The following is a 23,831-nucleotide window of genomic DNA, read 5'->3' as shown; positions in this document are numbered from 1 at the left end:
TTGCTTCAAAATAATTTTTCTCCTCACACTAGCAACTCTCTTTTTTTCTTCTCAAACATTATATATTTTCTGCCTCATTTATTTATCTCTGTGGCACCTTGGCATGGTCCTGAGAAATGTTAAACACTGTCCAGCCTGAGTCTTTGGGAACAGTGGAGCATTAAAGACAATTTTGTAGCATCAAGCTCTGAATGAGAATATTGATCACAGTCACATCATATTACCTTGCCCTATTTCTCTGATACCAGTGAATTTCCACATTCCTACAAGAGACAGGATATTAGGATAGGGACAGTAGCTGGTATACAGAAAGCCCAGCTTCTCTGGCCTATTTGACCCTGGGCAATCATGGATTTCCTCCAGAGCTGTTAAGAGCACTGTGGACAAGCCTGTGTTTATACTCCTGCAGTACAATGTGAGCAGTGGCACAGAAATGCTGCTGGGCTCCTGCCAAAGGGCCACACAAAGACAGCCAGATCATCTCCCTGCAATGCAAATGCGATGACAGTGGCAGCAGGGGAAGCCTGGCTGTGCAGCCACCTCCTCCTCTCCCCTGCTCACCCTCCCCAGTTCTGGTACTGGGAGGTTACCAAGAGCACTGGCTGCAAAGGGATTTTGGTAGACACAGTGCCTTCAGAACTCAAAGCTCATGCCCGTCTGACTTTGGGATGGGAATAGTAATATCCCAGGACCCCTACTGACCCTTCACTTCAGGTGTCTTTGGAGTCTGGCAAGTGGCCAGAGTGGGCAGGACCATTCCTTCATGAGGCCCCAACACAACTTTAAACAAAACCTCTCTTCTCTGTGTCCGAATGAGGGGACTGGCAGGAGCTGGGGGAGGAGCACCAGCAGGGCAGTGCAGAGCCCTCAGTGACGGGAAGGGCCCACGGAGAAGTTGCCATCTCCAGCGTGAGCAAAGGCAGCCCCCAAGCCAGGATACCAGACGGCCACTCTGTGCACGAGGTACAGCACTCCTGGGGCAGAGGGAGACTGGAAAGAGGGAGGAGAGGGAACTAAGCAACTAAGAGAGGAAGGGGCCAAAGAGAGCAGAGAAACTAGGGTGGAGGGGCTTGGAAGAACCTGACCCACTGCCTGAAGGGAAAATGGGATTCAATGGGATGCTCCGATATGCGGAAAGTAGCGAGTGGTGATACTATGGGCAGCAAAAGGAGCATTTACTGTACAATTAATGGCTTGATGCAATCCTGAGTATGCAATGACTGAGGGAGTTGAGCGGGAATACCCGTGTTAAGAGGAAAAATGCAACATGCATTTTACTTCAAATTTGTACTTTGCTTGCATTTTTTTGTCTGGTTCCCACATGTCTCCAGAATTTATCAACATACAATTGTATTTTTCTGCATTGCTGATCTTCTCCTAAGCCATGAAGTCAGAAAACTCTCAAACTGAATTTTCAAAATCAGAAGTTTCCCTTCTTGAAATCAGCAAGTAAGGGATTCACTGTGTCCCATTTCATCGGGTTTCCCATCTGTAAATGTAAGCGATTTGGAAATAAGATTTAAGAGATGGTGCCCTCGTCTGAAGGGATGGTTAGACCTGCTCTTTGGTATGAGTATTTGACAAAGCTCAAATATGCTTTGTTTTCTTGGACTTGAATACCTTTGGATCACAGATGCTCAAGGATAAAAGTTTATTTATTTATTTGTTGCTTGTTTTCTGAGTGGAGTTTTATTTATTTATATATGTGCAAAATGTTCTATTCTACTGGGTGGGATGTCAGACTATTTATTTTGGCACCTGTTTTAAGAAATAGGTGCTTTTACTCTGCAGCTGAGTGGTTTTGCTTCAAGTTCCCTTAAGATTCTAAACCCCACCAGAGTAGTGGTTCACTATAAAACAAAAAGTGAATAGTACTTGGCTTTATAAATTTCGTAAATATAACCTTCCATTTTCATGAATCTCACACCGGTCAGCATCCTTGGATTCACTTTTTTTTTTTTTTTTTTTTCATTTTAATTCTTATTGGAAAGTTTGTTACGTAGGGTAATAAGTTGCAGCTGTCTTTATTTTGATACAACATGATTTACTGCTTCATTAAGAAAATTTTACCAAAACAACACACTCTGTGTCATGGCAGAGTACTCTCTATGCAAAATGCAGTTATACAGTATTTCCCCATTGATATTTCTCCCAAGACTTGTTTGGGGTTTGGAAGGCAGGCTGAGGACAGCCGGCCACCACAGCCGTGGCTTCAGCCTCATGCTGTCATTATCAAACACACAAACCACACACCAGCGTCCACAGGACAGATGTCCACCCATGGACTGGCTACGAGCCAGGCCTAACTCACCAGGTAGGATCTGCTGGAGCAGAGCAACCCAAGCTGGAAGCAGCAGACAAGGGGCTGGATCTCAGCCGCCTCTGAGCAGTGTGAGAGTGCACAGATTCCTGCTCTCCCGTGTGCTTGGGGCACTGGGAACACCATGGGAGAGAGCAAGTAGAAGATTCACCCCTCAAATTCTCTGCTGTCGTGCCAGTCTGGAGATGGCAGCATGAGGCTGCTCTTTGACCTCTTTGGTAAATACAAATGAGGGAGCAACACAGTATAGCCTGTGTTCAACTGGAAGAGAAGTGGTGACTTTGCAGGGTGCTCGGGTTCCCCACTCCTGTTCTTCCTCAGGCTGGCCCATCCTCATGAGCTCTTCACTCCTCTGTGAGGGACTGACCCCATGCTGGCAGGAAAAAATTATACCCGCCTCTGCCTTAGTCTTTCTTGGCCACCTGCTGCTAAAATCAGCTAGCTAATGTCTCACTTTCCGGAGCAGCATGCCAGGACCTTCATTTTCATTCAGAAGGTGCCATTTTATGCTTGGGGTTTGGCTGTGAGGCAGTGTTGCTATTTCTCTACAGCCATAAATTTCAAGCTTTTAGGCTTAAGAAATAGGGTGGAGAAAGTATCTTCCCTTTTTGTGTGCTTATGCCAATAACTGTCAATGTAAACAGCTGCATTAATGAGGCTTGTTGAAAGTGTTTTATTAGGAAATGTGAAAGTCATTAACTTTTCAGTAAGAAAGTGTGAATGTCCCTTCTTATATTTGCATGTGAAACTATAAAACTTAATTTTCTATATATATACGAACATTTTGTCCATCATAGTAGCCAAAGCACTTTAGTAAGGCATTTGTCATTTCAGTTTAAAAAAGCACTGTCTTTTTTCATACACCACCTTACATTCCCAAATTCTTTGATAAAAGACAGTCTATGCTTATGTGAATGTAAAAATAAATGCATGGGTGATGTTCTGTGGGCAGAATCCTCATTTTGGAGGCTGGCTGGAGAGTGAATAGGCGTCATTAACACCAAATGAAAAATTTTCTTTACCCGTGTAGCCAGTTGGTTTCACAAGTGATTTGGTTGGATGTTTTGTTATGCAGTCTATATTTTGAGTTTGCTTCAGTTCTGTTTGTTTTACTTGCATCTATAAATCAAGCTTTTTGAGGCTTCACAGACAAAAATTCTTGAAAATCTCAGTAGGTTTGACTCTTCAGAATGATGATGTTTCAGTTGTTGATGCTATGATAAATTTTTATTATAGAGAACTTCCTTCTAAGGGAATGGGGCTGTGGGATTTGTTCAGAATTAGTAGTTGTGTAGGGATGACACTCAGAAGAATAGCAGTGGTGGATGGAGGCAGGGAAAAAGGCTTTTGAAGAAGGTGGAGAAAGGGTGGGCACGCTCCTCATAGAGAGAATTGTCATGGCAAAATGTAAAGAGAACGTGAGTAGAAGACAGAACCCTAACACCAGATTTTTTTCCCTATAAAAGAATGTAGTGAATCATTGTGTAAGGATTGTAGAAAATCCACAGGAGGAAACCTCATGGCAAGAAATAGGTGTAGAAAAATACCCAAAAAATGTGTAGTGCCATTTTAATCTACAATATCATTATTTTGCTGTTTAACTCCAATAGTTAAAAGTTCGTGTGTAACAGAAACAATTTCCTCAGTCCTAAAACAATAATCTTAATGCCCTTCCTATTTCTAACAGCAACAAAAAAAGTTGGAAATAATTAAATGCTTTTGTGGATGCACAAATATATAACACAGAATCCAAGTCACATAGTGAGAAAAAGTGCCATGTTGAGCATTACACTGTTTTTCTCTGGATAATTCAATGTGTGAATCATTTCATTATTATGTCACTGCTTCCCTATACACTAGATTTCAAGAAAGCAATTTTACGTGTACAGTATTTAAGCACACATGAAGGCCTGCTGAGATTTGTTGGGATTACACTTAAAATCCTGCCACAGATGCAGAGAATACTCAGCTTCTTCCTCTAAAAGGCTAGTCACATCTTCACATATGATGAGATATTTATTGAGTGCAACGTTAACAGCTACCATATTGCTGTACTCCCACGCTGACACAAACGTTGGCAGAAGCTACTGTGCCAGCTGCCCACTTTACACACTCTAGTGGCACCTTTTCTCCTCCTCAAATCCATAAATTGCCATTATCATCCAATTAATGCTCAAACAGTGATATTTTTTTCTGCCTGACATATTTCTCAGAAAATAAAAAAAGATGGATACACAGGAGTCTGTAAAACCAGAACAAACCCATCAGTTAAGACTTGTTCGATGCCAGAAAATACCCTGGAGTCCTCTGTGGGAATATTATTATAGGGAACCAAGGATTAGTGTAGAGATTGAGGAGATTAAACCTTAATTAAAATGAGCACTCATACACAGAACACACAGCAGACAACTATTCTTTTAGCTGTAATGGGGCAGGTCTCCCTGCAGCTGCTCAGGTCGCACATCCCGTCCCGCCCAAGGGGGGGTTACTGCAGCGGCTGCTGGAGGGCACGTTGCTTAGGTCACTATAGAGACACACAGCTACAGAAGGCTCCTCAAGGCATGGTGCTTCTCTGCAACAAGATAAGGTGACTTCCATAATCAGCATTTGTACCTAAACTGTGCACAGGGGTTTTGCCCTTCTGTTCACAGACTGTGCTGCTCCAGCCCATGAGGCTCTGTTCACTAACAAGTCAAAGCATGGGAGCTGCATTCCCCTCCCGAGTGCACAGAACTGGAGGGGATGATCATTTCTGATAAGTTTTCATCTTCAGAAGTATTTATTTCAGATCTAAGATAGTCTCTGCCTGTTCGCCTCCAAAATATGCTGCAGGGGTATATTCAAGACTTAAATTTGTGTGCCTTTTTACTTCTAAGGATGTTGACACAATTTTCTAAGACAGTTATACTTCTCACATTTAAAAAGTAAATAAATCAACCTAATTTGGTGCATACTATTTCTGTGATTGCATAATAATTTTTCTCTGTTCCTAAGGGATTTTATGTTCTGTAGACTTGTGATGAACAGGAAGCACGTAGAGATCATACTGTGGTTTACTAATCGTTGAAACGTGAGGGAAAAAACTTCAGCTTTTTATGTACATCCTTTCCAATATTTTGAAATAGAAACACAGAATACAAAAATATATCTAAATCATGTACCAACATCTTTGCAAAATGTCACAGTACCACTCTTGTCTGGAGTTTGGGTATAGAGTCAAGAAGAGTTCTTCTGGAGTGTCACTCTTTGAATGATTTCAGAACTCCTGATGTTTGTAATCCACTGTTATCCAATATTTTATTACTCTCAGTAGGACATTTACTGGAGAGATGAAACCTGAGTAGGCCACAATTTATCCTTTCAGCAGTTCTTGTTGGGTGCTCTTGGCTGCGTGGAACTATTTACTCTTGAGCGGAGCCATGGAGGATCTCTGTGTTGTGATGGTGTTTGCCAGCATTCCCTTCTGACCTAATCTGTGTTTTGGTGGAATGTTATTTTAGGGACATATTTGATAGCTTAGAAGCAATGTCTAGAAATAGATAGCAATGTACATCTACATGTAATAGATAGATGTACATCTCTTAAAGCAGAAGGGCTTTTGCTGCTCAGACTCATAACTTCATTCCTTGAATTTATTCTGGGCTTGCTGCACTAAAAGTGTTCCTCCAGATCATTGCCAAATTATTTGTTTATCGTTTCAGGGCATATTATTTTTAAATTACTTGAGATAGTGTCATAACAGGTATAAAGGTGGTGGTGTTATTATTATTGTTATTATTATACTGTTGAAATACAGTGCCATCAACCTCCAGATCTATTTTTAGAAAGCTTTCCTGTGAAAATCCTTCTTTACTTATCCACTGAGGGTATTTGAGCTGAATCTCTGTTTCATCTCCTGTGTTGGAGTCAGTGAACTTCCTTTGTGCTCTCATTCTGGGAAGAACGTAATCTCTGTCTTAGGTGACTTCATAAGAGATTTTATCCTTCCAGTTTTCCTTACCCTCTATTACTTGGAAAATGTTTAGGTTTTTTTATAAATAAGCAACAATATATTGTGTATGCTATGTTATTAGGTGAGTGAATTAAAAAGGCAACTTGGCAAAAGAGGGTTGAGAGGAGAAGGAGAACTATGACTTACTTCAGTGCAGAAGGAAAAGCAAAAATTTTGTAGAACCAGAGGAAAAAAATTTTCCTTCAGAATTCTAGTAAGCAGTATTAGTGACTTTTAAAATAACAGTGTATACTGGGGCATGTACATAGGAGCACTAAGAAAGCTCAGCTATCTCGTGACCACCAAGCAACACTGGTGTGCAGCCACTGCCTCCAACACAAACAGCTCAGCTCCACCTGAGGAGCCCTCCTGGAGGCAATCTATCACTCACAGAACAGTTATAAATAGGGTCTGCTGTTCATATACATCCAGTGGCTTTTGCAACTAAGCTGTATTTGTGTCCAAGAGAAATATTTGGATGACTGAATGTCTCCCTCCTAGGAGTGGAGAAAAAAAGAGGGCAGATTGTCAGCACAGGTCAAGAAAGTAGTGAAACTCAGAGCTGTGTGCCTGGATGCATTTTGTCTTCCGAATCAAAGCGTTGCCACCCTGTGCAACCTTTTGAGAGACGCTGGCGCCTTAGGCTTAAGTACCTAATGTCACAGTGAATGAAGAGAGCCAGACAGCCAACTTACTGCTTAGGACTGAAAACAACACAGCAAGTGGAAGGAGGAGGAGCGCTGGAAGAACCTTACGAAGATTTTTAATAGAAAAGATAGATTTGAGCGAAAAGTTAGCTTCTTGAAACTCCCCTGGCTCTGTGTTTCTGTGTGATGAGAGCAAAATAGTTTAAAAACATTGGGGTTTTTGGTTTGTTTGGTTTTGGCTTTGGTTTTGTTTTTGCTGTCATTGTCTGCCTCACAAAGAAGACTTTTAGAAATTCCAGTCAAGTATGTAACACGGTGAGTTACTAGCTCTCCAGAGCTATCTTGAGGAGTCTATCTAAAGAATGATGAACTTGGATGCCGATGTAGCACCTGTGAGAGACATGAACAGATTCACTTGGTGGGCACAGCACAGCAAAGCAGGAGACTTGCAGCCCTGGTGTGAGCAGCAACAGCACAGAGCAAGAGGGACACAGCTCAGTGGGGCTTGTGGTCACAGGGCTGCTCTCATTTGGTAATAAACACAGGAAACTCTCATTTTCTCAACTGACTGGATCTAGAGATTATCAATGTGTCATTACTGGGTTTCCACCATGAAACAAGAACATGCAATAGATCTTCCCCTAGTCTGGGGTTTTTTCCCTCCTTACTCTCTCTCTCTTTGGACATTGTCTCTACCAGAGCCATTCTGCAAGGGCATAAGATGGCTGCATCTATGGTGTTTGGATTTATGTCTGTGTTTTTTCGTTGTAAAGCCAATGTTAGGAGCTTTAACAAGCTTTTCCTTGAGTTCAGTCTTGATCTTACTGCCAAGGAAATGTACATCAAGCAAGATTTTGCATTTTAAGGAAAAAAATGCAAACAGCAAGAAAAAGAGACAAGTTTTTGATAAAATATGCATGTTTAGGCTGTGTTTTCCGTTTGAGAGGCTGATCAGGTCCAGCAGGAAAAACATTTTAATACTAAATAATTTCAGAATTACAGCTTTTAGAATAGAACAAAAACCCCTCTGGATAAGGCCTTTCATTTACTACTAGTGCATCAACAGGGCAGAGGTGAAATTTCATTAGTTGCCTCTGTCTTTTAGGAATCCAGTCTTTACCAATGCATTATTCCAAATCCTTCACCAAATAATCTGCATAATGATTGCAGTGTCTGTGAGTCTCATCACCAGCACATTTTTTCGTTAGAACATATATGAAGGACAAACAGCTAGACTGAATTTATTAAAAAGTTTGAGCAAATGCTGGTGGAGGGTTTTTTCCAGTATTTTCTCAGCTATTTTAAGAACTGGTACAACTCTCATCTAAAAGCAATGAAAAACTTCCATCCCTTACTGAGTTCTGTAAATCCGTGAGCCCTCTATACCTCATGCTCAGAAGTAAAGACAGGACAGACCCTCTCCTGATCTTGACCTTTTTTCTCCAGGCATTAAATTTCTCACATTACTGCAAACAGCCTCCACCCGTGAGCATTGTTCATCTCTTTGGTATTTTCAGGTCTTGAATGTGTTGGCTCTTTGCCATTGTATCTGAGCACAGTGTTCTCAAAGCTTGCAGTATGACACATGATACAGCAAAGAAAGATAAAGGAACAGAGCAGACAGTAATCGATAGGAATGAACAGGACAAAAGAGCCTCTCAGCATTTTCCACTCATTCTGCTACTTTTACTTTTTTTCCGTTCTCTTTATCTCGTTTTGTTTTTTACATTCTTCACTCTCTGCCTTTAAGATTTTAAACATTTTAAGTCAGTCCCTCTGTCTTTACTACAAGCATAAGTTATGAGGAATGAGCAAAAGGAGCTACAAGCAACACACAGCAGGAGCTGCTGATGCAGCACATGAGGAGACCAAATGGAATAGTGTGGCTCGAAATCATAAATCAGCATGCAAAAAGTCTCAAAATGTGCATGTCACCATGAGGTAGCTGGTTAGGAAGAACAACATGTTTTTCTCCAACATAAACCTACCATAGGAACAACCCATTTGCAATCTCTAAGCTCCAGTTTTTGAAGCTTTTTGTTCGGTTTTGTTTAGTTTTTACTTAGAATTAAAATTGATTTGCTTAGTTACCTCCCATATTATTCACTGAACATCTGATTAGCTAAATACCACGTAGTGGATTATCACACAAGATTCTATGGTGAGATGCAGCTCTTGTTTAAATTTCTTGTATATATAAGAGGGTGAATTTTATTTCTGTTGACTTTTTATTAGCTTGGAATAGTAAGAAAAGATTTTCAAAATGTTGAGCTCCAAATCCACTGCTGTTTTGATGTTCAAATTCTGCACATCACATGTTTTCTTTCTCAGTCCTTACGTAAGAAGATTACACAAGAGAAGACTGTAATCTCCAAAATCATTTACCGTATTAGACAGCAACTACCACCAGTGGATCTTTATCAGCTGCCTGGAGCAGAAAGGAGACACGTGGCTATACATTTGGAAACTGGTCATTTACAGTACTCATCAATGTGTGCTGCCAGTCATGGGCAGATGTCATCAACAGTCATTATGCAGCTCTGAAAATAGAACCAAACTTGACCTGGACAGGTCCTCAAACAATTCATAAACTGCCTCTGAACAATGGAAATGTGTGGAGTCCATTCTCTCCACCAGCCTCTTGCTGTTCAGTGATCCTGCAGACCCAGTGTTACGGCAGCGTGGGGAGGGGACAGTCAGTTGGGATGTACATGGCAAGAAGATGTCTCCTGACTCTTCAGAGTTACAGTTTCTCTATATGTCCCTGACTGGGGACAGGAGAGGAGCATCCCTACCATGTCCTGCCTGATCTCTGGAAATGGCAAGTTTTATTTGCCCATTGTGTCTTTTCCTTTTTTTTCTTTTCCCCGAGAACCTCTGGTAAGCAAAGACAGTGAGTAGGAGAAAGCACTTTGGGGAAGAAAAGGGCAAAGTGGTTTTAAGAGTGGGAACAGTCCTGTGCAGAGCCAGGAGTTGGACTCAATGATCCTTGTGGCTCCCTTCCAGCTCAGCATTTTCTGTGATTCTATGAGAGCACCTCTGCCCTGTGTTTGCTTCTTTGTCTGTCCCAGGCACTGTGCTGTGCCCTAGGAAGGGAAGGAACAGCATCAGGATGCAGAGGGGTTCCTGTGCTTCCACCTTGCCCACTTTCCCAGACTATGTGAACTCTGCATGGAGAGCTGGTGCCATGGCCCTGACAGCACTCCCTCAATTGCTGTGTTGTGTGGAAGGGGACAACCTGCCATGGTCTCGCATTCACACACTTTCCTAAATCTGGCTTGCTCTGCTTAGCTCCCACGACAGGATAAAGAGGACGGCGGGGGGAGTTCCTTCCCTCTCCCTTCCCTGCCCTTACCCAAGGCTTGAGAGGAACACTGCCTTCTCGTTTCCTTTGAGAAGTGCTGGCGAGCACAGGCTGTTACAGTGCGTGCACACAGTCCTTGGCATCAGAAGTGGTCAGCTGCTCCCATGCTCCTGTTTGCTTGCTGGCGTGTGGCAGAGGGCATGAGAGAGAGGAAAGCAGTGCTACCCTTCTGAAATGAGCTATAGCAAGTGCTGTGTGCCCACAGCTCCAGCCAGCCTGCCAGGGCTTGTCTGCTCGTTAGTTAGCAGGTAGAACATTACAAGTGACTTGCACTTAGTTGCTCCCCTGTGCCAGCCCCTCTGATCTCCAGAAGGCCTGGAAGACATGATTTAAGGCAGTAAGAAATGTGTTGCTTAGCCTTTGTGGAACGGCACAGCCCATGTTTGTGTGGTAACGTTATGTTTGAAACACAAGAGTGCTTTGTAGAGGTTACCAATACTGCTACATGTAATGACAACAAAAAATAATTTTTAAGATATCTCTGCCAGAATAAGAATTTGATTGGCAGAAATAGCCAGCAGCCCTCCCCCAATGGAAGTGTGGGGAACATCTCTTTGCTTCTCCTTTGCAGTCTCCAGAAGGGTGTGTGCAGAGGGGCTTTTATGTTTGCCTATGTCCCTAAACAAGGAGGACACCACAGCAATAATCTTTTGGTGGCAGAAATGACTGAATCGAAGTTTGTTATGATCCACACAGCAGAACATACTGTTATGCTGCATCTGTGCAGGGAGTGATCTCTTTATTTAGCAGCAGTTGCAGCAACAGAAATTTTTCTGACTATGGATTTTGTTTTTATGCCTTTCCAAGCGTTCTTCCTTTTGGTTGTTCTTGAAGTTGTGACAAGAGATCAGGAAAGCTTAAGAGCTTAAGTGACTTCTTAGAGTACCATCATTTCAAGATGAATAAGCATTCATGAAGACAGCCTGTGGGAAGTGAATTGATGTACTATTTGAATGCCCTGACTTTATAATTCATACAAAACTCTCTCTGCAGGAGTGTGCCCAGTGCTGAAAACTTTGCCTTAGGGTTCAGCTGGATCAAGCAGTAATAAGACTCCATCACTAGCTGAGGGGGAGGAAGAGGGGAAAACAACTTTAAAGCAGTGAAAGAAGATACCCATGATCAGTGTTGTAGCAAAGCTTTTGCTCCCACAATCTGTGGAAGCACCACATAATAGGCTGGAGAACTGACCCTGCTCTCATTGCCTGCCTTGCAGCTGCATGTGGGATTGCAACCTCGGTTTGGGAACAGCTGGCTCAAGCAAAGGCAGCTGGCTGCTCTGCTCAGCTGTGTTTTGAGATGAGCTGTTTTCTGTTGAGGTCAGTGGGAGTTTGACAGTATAAGGAGTTCAGACCACCATCCCTCAAGAGGGTGGAGAAATCCAAAAAGAGAAAATAGGGATAAGACTACATGTTCTCTCCAAAGCTGGTTGCATGATCTATTTCAGTGCGAATGTATTTGTTGATAAAGTGTTTTTGCCAGCAAGATACAGGAAGGAGGTTTTACTCCAGGGTGAATTCATAGTTTGCATACTATTTCCATTTAGATAGTGCTGTCATGCATGAGAGCTCAAACCCCCAAAGTGACTGTCTAACCCCACAGCTTGCTCCTATTTCTTTACTGACATTCCTGTTAGCTCCAGGCATTTGCCTTCTGCAGCCGAACAGGCACACTTTGGGAATGAGCATCTTTGTCCAGGCTGACTGTGAGTTCATAATGCTCGCTGACAGCAACTGTTCCCAAAAGGGCTGCGTGGCACCGCTTCAGCTGCAGAAGCACTGCACTAAAGCAGAACCAAGACCCAGAGAGCTTGGGTCTCCCCACCTTAGCCATCATGATCACTGCACATTTTTAAATCATTTTCTACAAGTGTTAATTATAACAGCAGTTTTGAACTCCCTGGTTAGAGGAGTGAGGGGACCAACCTCTGCTTTGACAGCTGGGCTTCCCAGTTTTTGTCTTATTTGTCACTGAGCATCCCTCATGCCTCCTAAGCATGGGAGGAAGCCCTGAAGACATTCTGACATTCTGGAATACTTTTCTGTGTTTTATTATTTGCTGTCACATTTTTGTTGGACATCACTGCTCCTGTGCTGGGAGTGGGAAGTTTTGTTTGCAATTCAGGTAGAGGCCAGTCATGTGCATTTTCAATGTTGTGATAGTTGTGTAATTAACTCCTGAGGGCATAAGACTTAGTGGTCAGTCTATAGATAGCCGATGGATCTGATAGCTGCTAATCTCATTAACCCTTGAACTTAGCTTGATTTATACCTCATTTGTTTCACCTATTTTATTGTGAGAAATTATTCAACTTCAAGAAAGAATGTTAAAGGTGGTAATGGAGCATTTTTGCTCAGGTGTCAAACTGCAGAGAATGGAGGATTTGGCACTCATTTCTATTGCACTATTAGACAAATGAGGATAGTCCTTGGTCAGTGATAAAATATTTCTGTTGTCAATCTCTCCTTAGGCTGACTCTGTTTCATATCGTCCTTTTCTGAATAGCTTTGCTTGATAAATTTTATGAATGCAAACACATATGCAGCAATACATTTCTAGAGGTTTTAATATACATGAACATTTGGCTCTACTCCAAAAACACATACAGTACTGCCTTAATACCAGGTCTAATTCACTCCTGACAGGAGCAGTTTGGTGGTACACAGAAATTAAGGGGGAAAGTTGTCCTTAGTTTTTATGAACTGTAGCTATATCACTGTAGGAGTGTGTATTATTAAGCTGGTACAACCTCTAAATTAATTTGATGGAGCTACGGCATTAAAATATGTTTAAAAATGTAATGATTGTTTTAAAAATGCAAGGAATTAAGTTGTAGTAGTGTAGCTATTGCCCTAAATAGCAGGGAACAAAACAGTGCAAAAAGTATTGCTACAAAATAGTAGGGCTAATCTAGATTGGCATTTAAAGTACAAAACTGGATAGCTCCACCTCACACCCTTACTTCTGTTGCTGTGCTCAATCTAGTATTGGAAAACTTTACTGTCACTTACGTGTACAAATTAGTACTTCCACAGCATGACAGGCAATACGTTCTAAGATTGATAAAATCCACACAGACGACTTTCCTGTCAACTGGCAGCTACTGTAAGTAGCCTGCTAAGGACAAGAGACCAGAACATTTATGTGGTGGGTTGACACAAGCTGGGTACCAGGTCCCTACCAAAGCTGCTCTGTCACTGCCCTTCTCAGCAGGGCAGGGGAGAGGAAATGTAATGAAAGGCTTGTGGGTCAAAATCAGGGCAGGGAGAGATCACTCAGCAATTACTGTCATGGGCAAAATGCACTCAGCTTGGGGAAATTAGCTTAATATATTACCAATCAAATCAGAGTAGGACAATGGGAAATAAAAACTAAATCTAAAAACACTTTCCCCCCACTTCTCCCTTCTTCCCTGGCTTCACTCCTGATTTACTCTATCTCCTCCCCAACCAGTGGCACAGGGGGATGGGGAATTTGGGGTTTGGTCAGTTCATCACACATTTTCTCTGCTGCTCCTTCCTTCTCAGGGGAGGACTGCTCACACTCTTCCCCTGCTCCAGCATGAGGTCCCTCCCACAGAAGACAGTCCCCCTTGAACTTACCCAATGTGAGTCCTTCCCACAGGCTGCAGGGGAATCTCAGCTCCAGTGCTTGGACCACCTCCTCCCCCTCATTTTCCACTACCTTGGTGTCTGCTGGGTTGTTTCTTTCACATATTCTCATTCTTCTCTTCTGATTGCTCTTGCACAGGATTTTTTCCTTCTTCTTACATCTGTTATTCCGGTGGTGCTACCACCAATGTGGATGGGCTCAGCCTTTGCCAGGGTGAGTCTGCCTTGGAGCTGGCTGGCCTTTGCTCCATCACACCTGGGGGAAACTTCCAGCAGCTTCTCACAGAGTCACCCCTGTAGCAACCAAAAATTTGCCACACAAACCCAATGAAATTTAATTTCACTAATTAAAATCAACTGCTTCAACATAGAAAACAATTTTTTGTTACTTTCTACTTCATTTTCCCTCCTCATCCCAGAAATAACCAGGTGGATGTCACATGATCAACCCCAAAAATGTACTGTTGATAGCTAAATTGAATTTATGTGGAGATACATTAATCAGAAGCTGGCTCTCAGACAGATGGGAGTAGGTGAGGTTAGACTGAAAATGGATAAAAGCAAGAACAGAGAGAATCAAGAAGAAGAAAAATACTGGTATTAAAAAGAAAAATTACATAAATAACCCTAGTAAATTTGGTTAAAAAAACTAATGTAAGATACTGGGTGGGCAGTTAACATGGAAGAAGGAGAGGAAATTAGAGAAAAAGAATTTACAAATGATGAGCATTTGATGTGAATTCAGCAGGTGCCAGATAACCAGTAGATTGGACAAGTCTGAACACAGACCCACATTCCATCACACAGGAGCTGTCACTGTCACACCTCTGTCATTAGGCAACACCTGGACACTTGTTCTGCTTTGCAGGCAGCCTTGTCGCTATCAGCATGTGCAGATAAAGCCCCCTGAACTTTGGACAAGGAGCTGAGGAGCTTGTGTTAGCCCAGGAGAGAGAGTTTTACCATACTTCTTTGCTGTTTTCATTTCTCACTCCAGAATATATTGCATGTTATCAAAGATGGCTCTTGCAAACACACATAGGAACAATTTAGGGGGCATTCACAAAGACTAAATTTAGCCTCAGAAGCTTTTTCTTCCCCTGCTTCCTCTGGGGCAACTTCGAGCACCTACAATGAACTCCCTTTGAGACACAGATGAAGATTTTTCTACTCTCCACTGACTGTGGAAAGATCCTAAGGCAAATAAACTCTTTAGGCTAAAGATGGCCTTTGCAATTATCCTCCTGTGCAGCCTGGTTTAAGAAGCAGGAGCAGTGAATCAGTCACTAACAGATTTTGAGTCAGTTCTAGGATTTTTAAGTCTCACAGAATGCTACAACTCCTCCACTGACTTTAAACACTCCAGGGCACTGTGTATGTACAGCAACTGGAAATCTGTGGGGATTGCTACACTATCAATAAACATCATACTGCAGGGCTGACATCTATTCAGAACACAAGTAACAGTGGTAGGACACAATTCAGAGCAGAACATGGTTTAATTAAAATGCTTGTGGATGTTGTTATAGAAACAGTGCTATAGATGAATGCTCATTTCACCGTCTATTTGTATACTCTATTCTCATTATCTAATCTGCCCGTATATGGGTGCTAGGTGGACGTGCATTCCTACCAGAGCAAACCCATGGAAAACACAGCTGTTCATTGCTGTTTCTAATGTGAAATTGTTTCTGGTGAATTTTTGTGACATTTCAGTTGTGGATCACATATTGCATTGGGTCTGTGCGGCAAGGTTCTGGTAGCAGGGAGGGGACAGGCATGGCTAAAGGGGTGGCTTAAGGGAGCAGTGGCTGAAAGCTCCCCCCATGTCCAACAGAGCCCAAGTCATCCGACTCCAAGTCAGGCCCACCACTGGCCAAGGCCAAGCCAATCAGAAATTGCAGTAAAGCCTCTGTGATAACATATTTAAGAAGGCAAAAAAAAAGTTAATTGTGCAGAAGTTTTTGCAGCCAGGGAAGGGAGGACTGAGAATATGTGAGAGAAACACTCTGCACACACCAAGGTCAGTGCAGGAGGAGGGGCAGGAAGTGGTCCAGGTGCCAGAGCAGATTCCCCTGCAGCCCGTGGTGCAGACCATGGCAAGGCAGGTTGTCCCCCAGCAGCCCATGAAGATCCACAGGGGAGCAGAGACCCGCCTGCAGCCCATGAAGGAGACCCATGCCAGAGCAGTGGGATGCCCTAAAGAACGCTGTGAATCCATGGCAAGCCCACGCTGGAGCAGGTTCCTGGGAGGGACTTGCAGACCTGTGGAGAGGGGAGCCCACGCTGGAGCAGGTTTGTGACCCCATGGGGGACCCCCAGTGGAGCAGGCTGTTCCTGAGGGACTGCAGCCCATGGGAAGAGACCCACGCTGGAGCAGTTCATGGAGAACTGCAGCCCGTGGGAAGGACTCTGGAAGCTGGGAGGATGGTCCTGTGAGAGGGACCCCATGCTGGAGCAGGGGAAGGGCTCTGCTCCCTGAGCAGCAGCAGAAACAATTTGTGCTGAACTGCCCATAACCCCCATTCCCGATCTCCCTGCACCACTGGTTGGGGAGGAGGTAGAGCCCAAAAAGGAGGGTGGGGTGGGGGAAGGTGGTTTTGAGATTTTTTTTACTTCTCATTGTCGTACTCTGATTTTGGTTGGTAGCAAATTTAATTAATTTATCTAAGGCAATTCCATTTTGTCCATGACAGTCATTGCTGAGTGATCTTTCCCTGCCCTTATATCAACCCATAAGCTTTTTGGTATATTTTCTCTCCCCTGTCCAGCTGAGGAGGGGAAAGTGAGAGCAGCTTTGGTGGGCACCTGGCATTCAGCCTGGGTCAATGCAAAATGTATATATAAATAATCATAGATCTGAAAAACAGTATAAGAGCTTGTAGTGAGTGACTGAGTCAAATGAGAGAAATTTAAGATCAGTCTCACTACTCATGCAGTCTCTGAGCTAAGGAGAGGGAAAGTCTTGGTGTTCCTACTGTCACTGATTTAACACAATCTTCCTGGTGTTTCCTTAGCAGTTAATTGACTGTGTTCATGGTAGCAGCAGGGGATGAGACAATGGTGTCTTTCCTGTGTTGCCACATCACCTCAGTCATAGCAGATTGTGATGGTACAAAAGCAGTGACATCAACCTAGATCCCATCTTCTGTGCTTATGCAAAATGCTTATAGCTCTATAGCTGTAAGAAAATGAGATCAGTAGATGACATTGAGGAACTAACCACTTAGATTTTCTTCATTAACTTTATCAATGAACTGTACCTTCTTCTTGGCTATCTGAAGAGTTTTGGTTATCCAGTGAAAGGGTTTAGTAATATGAGGAAAATCTCATTCACAGGATCAGCTGAGAGAGTTTCAGAAAAGGCTTTGTGGAAAGGGGAAGGGCAGTAGGGAGAACATTAGAAGATACTGTAATGAAAAGCCAGCAGAAATGTGTCTTTTTCCAAGGAAAATGGGAAACACTGAAGAGAGAATGGGTCACTGCGGGCTACTTAAACAAGTAAAACTAAAATATGAACTGTGCTAGAAACAGAAAACTGGAGTGTCACCAAAACAGGATTTTATATTCCAAGTTTAGTACACAGGAGAGAAACAGGGACAGCATGAGGATACACTGAAACAGCTGCCAAGAGGTCAAAAATAACATGAAAATACTGTGTTTTAAGTCCTGAAGGCATGATAACACAAAATTACTTGACCAAGAAAATATTAATTGTAATTAATTTGTAATAAGGAGATAAATTTTGAGACCAGTTCTTACTCTCCCTAAAACTAATTGGACTTTTGCCATGAAGTTTATTGGGAAGGAGATTAAACTTTAAATAATGGCTTGCTTAAGAAATCATTGATGTAATTATGAACTGCTGGGAAAAAGTAACTAAGAAATACATAATGAAATATCATCACTTGAACAAGTGCATCTGATGTGTCCCTTCAGGTATTTAAAGAACTGATGGAACAGCTAGTTTCTAAAAAACCCCAGAGAGAATTGAGGAAGTATCAGGAGACTAATAAAGTGTCAGCATGCCAGAAGTCTTTAAAAACTGAAAAAAGAGTAACTATGGAAACTATTGTCTTATGGGCATGGCTCCAAATTGAAACAAATACTATAAATAGTGCAGCTAAAGGGGGAAATGTATTTGTATGGAGATGAATAGTGTAACAAGACCCTGATATGGCACAGGTGTACTGCAGTAAACCAAGCCAGGCCAATTAGAATGTTTATCCCTCCACATCTTTTATGACGAAGCCAGAAGATTAGCAGAGAACAGAACAACATCAGGACTTTACGAAGGCATTTGATGCTGTGCCACATAATATCTTAAGGAAATTACTGAAACAAGTCAGCTGGGGCTAAAATTCATTTAAAGGTATCAAAGGCTGGCCACTGAACTGTAGACAGAAAGTAAATCTGAATAGCAGTCAGCATTGTCAAGGATAAGCAGACAGTAGTATCCTTTAAAGGTCAAGATATGGTCCAATATCTGGAGGATAAGGCACTAGTTAAATGTGAAAGTGGTTACAAAAGTAGGAAGACTGATTAACAGCACAGAGGAGAGAGGTTCAGATTGTTCTCTAAGGTTACTCTGGATCTCATAAAGGGAGGCTAAACATAAAATCAAATTAGTAAGTGATAACACTAAGCATTAACAGTACTTTGTGCCCATTAGGGAACAAATAAATTTTATGAACTACAATTACAATTTTTTGTGTATGAAAGAATTTGTCTTTTTTAGATGCTTATTCAGACTTTATAAAGCTAATCAGAAAACTGAAAATCAGAAAGCAGCACCATCAATAGCATTAATGAAATTATAATTTCCTTGATATCTTTCCTTATCGGACAGAAATATTCCCTTTTAATTGTTTATGTTGCTTAGATTAGGTTGGGATTTGCACACCCAACCGGTACCATCAGAGGGCTCCATACTCTGAAGTTTTCCTTGTGAATGAGGGTGGTGTGGCAGTGGTGGGTGGTAAGGAATGAAGGTTTGGATACTGGGCATTTCTGTGATTGTCCTGGGTCAGACCAAGGACTTACCCAGGATAGTACAGTCCCTTTAACAGTGGCTGAAAATGGGTGTTTACAGAAGATGAAAGGCATGACAAGCACATATAACAGTCTTCAGTAACTCCTTCCTGGACTTCATTAGTTTTCAGCTTAGGGATTCTGAGTCTCTTGTGGTTTTAGTAACTGTAAAGGATTCCCTTTGCATTAATTTTTCCAGCCTTCCCTTCAATGAACAAAAATTTCTAGCACTGGCACTGTCCTTTAGTCTTACAACTCTTAGATCCACTGCAGAAGGTACCACCTCCTTTTGTTTGCTCTGAAGCCGTTGCTATTAACTGCAACTGACACCATCTAATTCCTGTATTGGGAGACTGGGCAGAGTCAGACTCTGGTTAGCCCATTTGTGCCACTTGTGCTGCAGTGAATCTCTACCTCATATGCCCTTGGTTGCCTTTTTCACAGACTGATTGTCCTTTAATCCAAGTAGTAGACTAGCTTTTGCCTACACTGAAGCCATTTTTCCAGATTCATGAGTAGGTTCTCTGGCCCCAGAAGTCACAAGATTGCCTCAGAATTGTATCTTTGATGTTTTAAAGTATGCTTTATGGCCTTGCAAGAGAAGCCTGAATGCGTGAACTGAATGCAATTGCTGAAATGAAGTCCCCTGAACAGGGAAGGAGAGACATTTTGAGATGTATGAGCTACTGCATGCACCTCACTGGAGAGTTCCCAGCAATTGTGGGGCTTCCCAGCATCTCAAACAACACCAAAGCAGAAAACAGCAGGCAGAGACATTTCCAGGAGAGCTGTAGCCTCACTGCTGAACTTGGTGTCAGGGTGCCTGGCAGAAAGAGGGAGGGAGACTCACTCTAGAGCTAAGAATAAACACTGCTGCTCTGCCTTGGATTTTCCTAGAGTATAAAAGGGGGACTTCTGCCATCATCCTTATTGTCTGAGCATTTGAGGAGGCTCTTGCTTTGCTATCTGAGAACAAACAAAGAGGTTCCTGGTTAGATACTGTGCCTAGTGCTCTAAATTGTCATACATCAATGTCTGTCTCAGTTAGCAAAGGATGCTTGTCACACTGCACATTAACTCTACAGAGTCATGGTTTTCACTTAGGGTCTTAAGTTTTGGGATGGTTTTTTGTCTTTCTGTCACCAGTCTGTGGATTTTACTTCAGTTCTATGGTATTTCAAGAATATTTTGCACATAATCATTCTCAAGTATGTGCCTTCGCATGCTTGAAACACTTGACATGTCCATTAAAGACAGAGAATGACTGAAAAATTGCAAAGAATTTATTTCCATGAAACTTCAGGGATTAGATGCTAAGTTTAGTCAGTGCACGTTTTACAGCTGTCCCTCCATACTGATTTTGATCCTTCCTTTTATCTGTCCTTTAATATTTTGCTTTTCTCCTCAGAAGTGACATATTAACAGCAGGAAAAAAAACCCCAAAATGCTGTCTTTAATTCCTCTCTGGTTTTTCTTTCCTGAAAACCATGTCTGTAGCCTTTTTGCCCTATGCTTGCACAGTCCACTGAGCAATAACACATCGTTTTTTATTCCCAAGTGGGAAGGCAGAGCTGGAACTCTGAGTCTTGCTGAGGTCTGAGAAAGGGGGTTTCTTTTATAACTTGCAGATAAAAACCTGCTACAATGAAATACAAAAGAGTTTTCAAATAGTGAGGATGGGGTTGCCCAGCTCTGTGCTGTGCTCTGCTGCTAACGCACAGCAGTTTTCCCAAAACAGAGCGCAACACAGGTGGGGCTGGACTTTGTAATCATGGGGAGGGTTTGTTTGTGGGGAGGAAAGGAATACACAGCCCCTTTCCCCCTTGCTTTAGGGCATGAATGAGCTTGTGCCTTTTAGGAAAGAAGCCACACACCTCTCCAGCTGGCTGGCAGCCTCTCTGCCTTTCTGCTGTAGAGTCATAGCCCTGCAGCAAGATCTTGCTGACCTACCCGGGGGACTGTGAGTGCCAGGCTGAGGCAGGAGAGCTGAGATTGTTGAACCTTGTCAGGCAAGAGCTGTGTGTCACAGCTCACATTTCCTGGTACGTGCATAACGCTAGGAAATGCTGCTTCTCTCTCCTTGTGTGAGGTTACTGTAATAACAGACACATTGTTGAACTACAGAAGTTGGTAAGATTCTGTTTATCTAAATGTTGAAAGTCTGAGAGGTTGCTGTTGTGGCAAATTCTTTGCAAGCTTTTGCAGTTCTAAACACATGACCCTCTGCTGTCTCTACCGATGTGCTGCCATTGGCAGGCTTTCCATTACATAATGTTGACCCATATTTGTGGTATGTGACATTTTTTGCTAAACACTGTCAGGGATAATCTGTCACAGAATAAATTTTCTGATTATATGCTGAGACTCTGTCATCCTTTGGCACAAACATAACTTGTGCCTCAGACAATGCTATTCCTTGTTAAGACAAGCAGAGTATAGTTCTCTCAGGTAAGAAAAATGTCATGAGAGCATTGTGTGCTCTGAGACTGAAATACTTAGGACTAAATTCATTGCCAAGTGATTGCATGGAATCACACCTGGGAGTAATTTGAGCTTTAAAAAATGTTAATCCCTCGCCCAGGTGATGGGAGGAGTGATAGGCTGAAGGAAGCCTGAAGTGTGACTCTGCAAAATACTGTCTCAGGCAGGTCCAGATTTAGAAAAGTGGAGCTATGGAAAAGATTTTTCTGCTCTACACTTACACTGGAGTCTGTGCCAGTATTTGGAGAATTAATCAGTCTTTTCTTAAAAAAAAAATTGTAATGGTGTGGGGAAAGAAACAGATATAGCTCAGCCAGGGGTAATTGCTACAAGGTAGCTGAGAAATGAGAGGCCTTTGAGGAATGGGAACACCCCCAAAGCTGTCCGCTTTCAAAGAGCTATGCAAAATCCATCTGTTCTTAAAAACCTGATTTCAGTTGCATAGAATAAGAAGTAGAGGAGGGAAAGGTCTATAAAATAGAGGCAGAGAGAATAAAATGGGAATTCTCTCAGTATTCAAGAACAGCGTCTGTTTCAAATGGACTTTATATAATGTTATAGCAAAGAAGTAACAAGATTGTGTGAGCTGCTGAAGCGTCTGCCACATTGTGGAAGGGAATGAATGTGGAACATAGGCTGAGAGACTAAATACACCATCTTCAGAGAAAGACATTTTCCAGCCTTACGTAGGAGATGACTGTGTGCTAAGAACAGTTGCAATATCAAGGAGAAAGGTTTTGCTTCAGTGCAGGGAATTAATGCTTGTCAGAGACAAAATTAAAAGCTGATGAATGCAGTCTCACCCACTTTCATTTCTTCCCTCTCTGATTCTATATTTGTCCTCATTCTGTCTGCGCATTCATTCATATATTCCTCTCCCTTCCCACCTCCCCATTGACTCACACTCTCCCTTCCTGTTATTACTTCCTTTTCATTTTCTCTTCCTTTAGGTTCCCTTCCCACTCATTCCGTTTCTCCCCTGCCTGACCCCTCTGCACACATTTTCCATCCTGATGGAAAACATCAGAGAAATAAAGGGCAGGAAAAAAAAGATGAGCAAGGAAGTGTGTGTAAGTGTGTGTAATGAGTACACAGCCCCAGAAGGGTGCTCAGTATTGCACTCTCTCCCCAGGATGTACAGGTTTTTGAAGGTGTCAGAGGAATCCAAGCTCCTAAAACCTATTCCTTGCTTCTAGGCTGCAGCACTTGGCAGTGGCTTTGTGAAAGGCAACACCAGAGTTCATTTTCTGAGATTAGTGTCCCCAGAAACCATCATAACAAATGGAAGGATCCCAAAGTCCAGTGGCAGTGGAATGACAGACACCTAGCTGTGCAATAGGGCTTGCTACTGTGCCAGATCAGTGAGGACTGAGAGGACACTGGGAGGTCTTGGGACTGCAGAAAGGGAAATGGGACTTTTAGGGACTCTGGATTTGCTGTCATGCAATGCTGACCAAGAAACATCACAGCCTCAGTCTTGATGGGAGCCTGTGTGCAATGAACTGCTGTTTCTCAAAGCAGCCAGTGCTGGTGTCTCAAGATCAATGGCTAAATGGTGTGAATTTTGGTTTGGTGAAACAACAAACTGGTGCCAGGAATGCTTGTTGTAATGTGTGGTAGGAAATGGGCTCAAAACACTTTCCAGTCTGGAAATTGGTGATCCCATCCCACCACGGTGAGCTTGATCCCAGAGTCAGTCTGTGACCTGGAGAAAGCAGTGCACTCCTGCAGCTCCTGAGGCCCAGAGGCTGCTCCTTTGTCCAGCCTGTGGGCCTGTGCTGAGGAAGGAGCTGAGCTGTCACACCTGATGATGCTGCAGTGGTACACACCAGTTTAATCTATTAGCCTATTACTCTTTAAATTTTCTTCTTTTCTGGCCCTGTTCTTGTTCCTGAAGCTCGGAACTGATAAATAAGTGCTTTTCAAAAAAGCTTGATAGGAATGGCACTGCTACCACGTGGATTATTTCTCCTTCCCACAAAAAGGGCAGGTGGGAAGTGTGCAGAGCAGATAGCCAGAAACGGCTAATTCCCATACCCTCTTTTGCAATCAATAACCTGCCATCTTTTCTATGTTTATCAATCTAAATCCGGCTAATATTTTTTTCTGCAAATACTTGCATAATCGAAGGATCAGAGTGGACGGCAGAGCCCTTGCAGTTGGGTGGGATTGCACGCAGCAGTCATGGTGGGCTGCGCGCTTGGAGAAGGGGAAGTCGCTAACAGTGGCTTGGGGGTGGTTTTGCCTTGGGCGACTCTCTCGGGTTACGGGGTAACCTCGAAACAAACCACGCCGCGGCGGTGGGCAGCTGTGCTCGAGGCCGGCCGGCTGGAACCCCGACCGGCCGTTCGCAGGGCCTGACCCGGAGGGCTTGGACTCCCCGGCA

The 23,831-nt window shown here is 42.8% G+C and overlaps 1 protein-coding gene across 1 annotated transcript in view; it reads left to right on the top strand.

Moving 5' to 3' along the window:
• Nucleotides 1–644: 644 nt before the first annotated feature.
• PHYHIPL (phytanoyl-CoA 2-hydroxylase interacting protein like) overlaps nucleotides 645–23,831 on the top strand; it is a 54,895-nt gene continuing 31,708 nt past the window's right edge. Inside the window, exon 1 of the mRNA XM_017746413.1 lies at nucleotides 645–963. Within this exon, the coding sequence (XP_017601902.1) occupies nucleotides 813–963 (151 nt within the window). The 5' untranslated portion in view covers nucleotides 645–812. The remainder of the gene's footprint in view (nucleotides 964–23,831) is intronic.

The sequence above is a fragment of the Corvus brachyrhynchos genome, unplaced genomic scaffold (genome assembly GCF_000691975.1).
Source record: "Corvus brachyrhynchos isolate BGI_N302 unplaced genomic scaffold, ASM69197v1 scaffold279, whole genome shotgun sequence".
Taxonomy (NCBI): domain Eukaryota; kingdom Metazoa; phylum Chordata; class Aves; order Passeriformes; family Corvidae; genus Corvus; species Corvus brachyrhynchos.
This window is presented reverse-complemented; position numbering and strand designations above follow the sequence as displayed.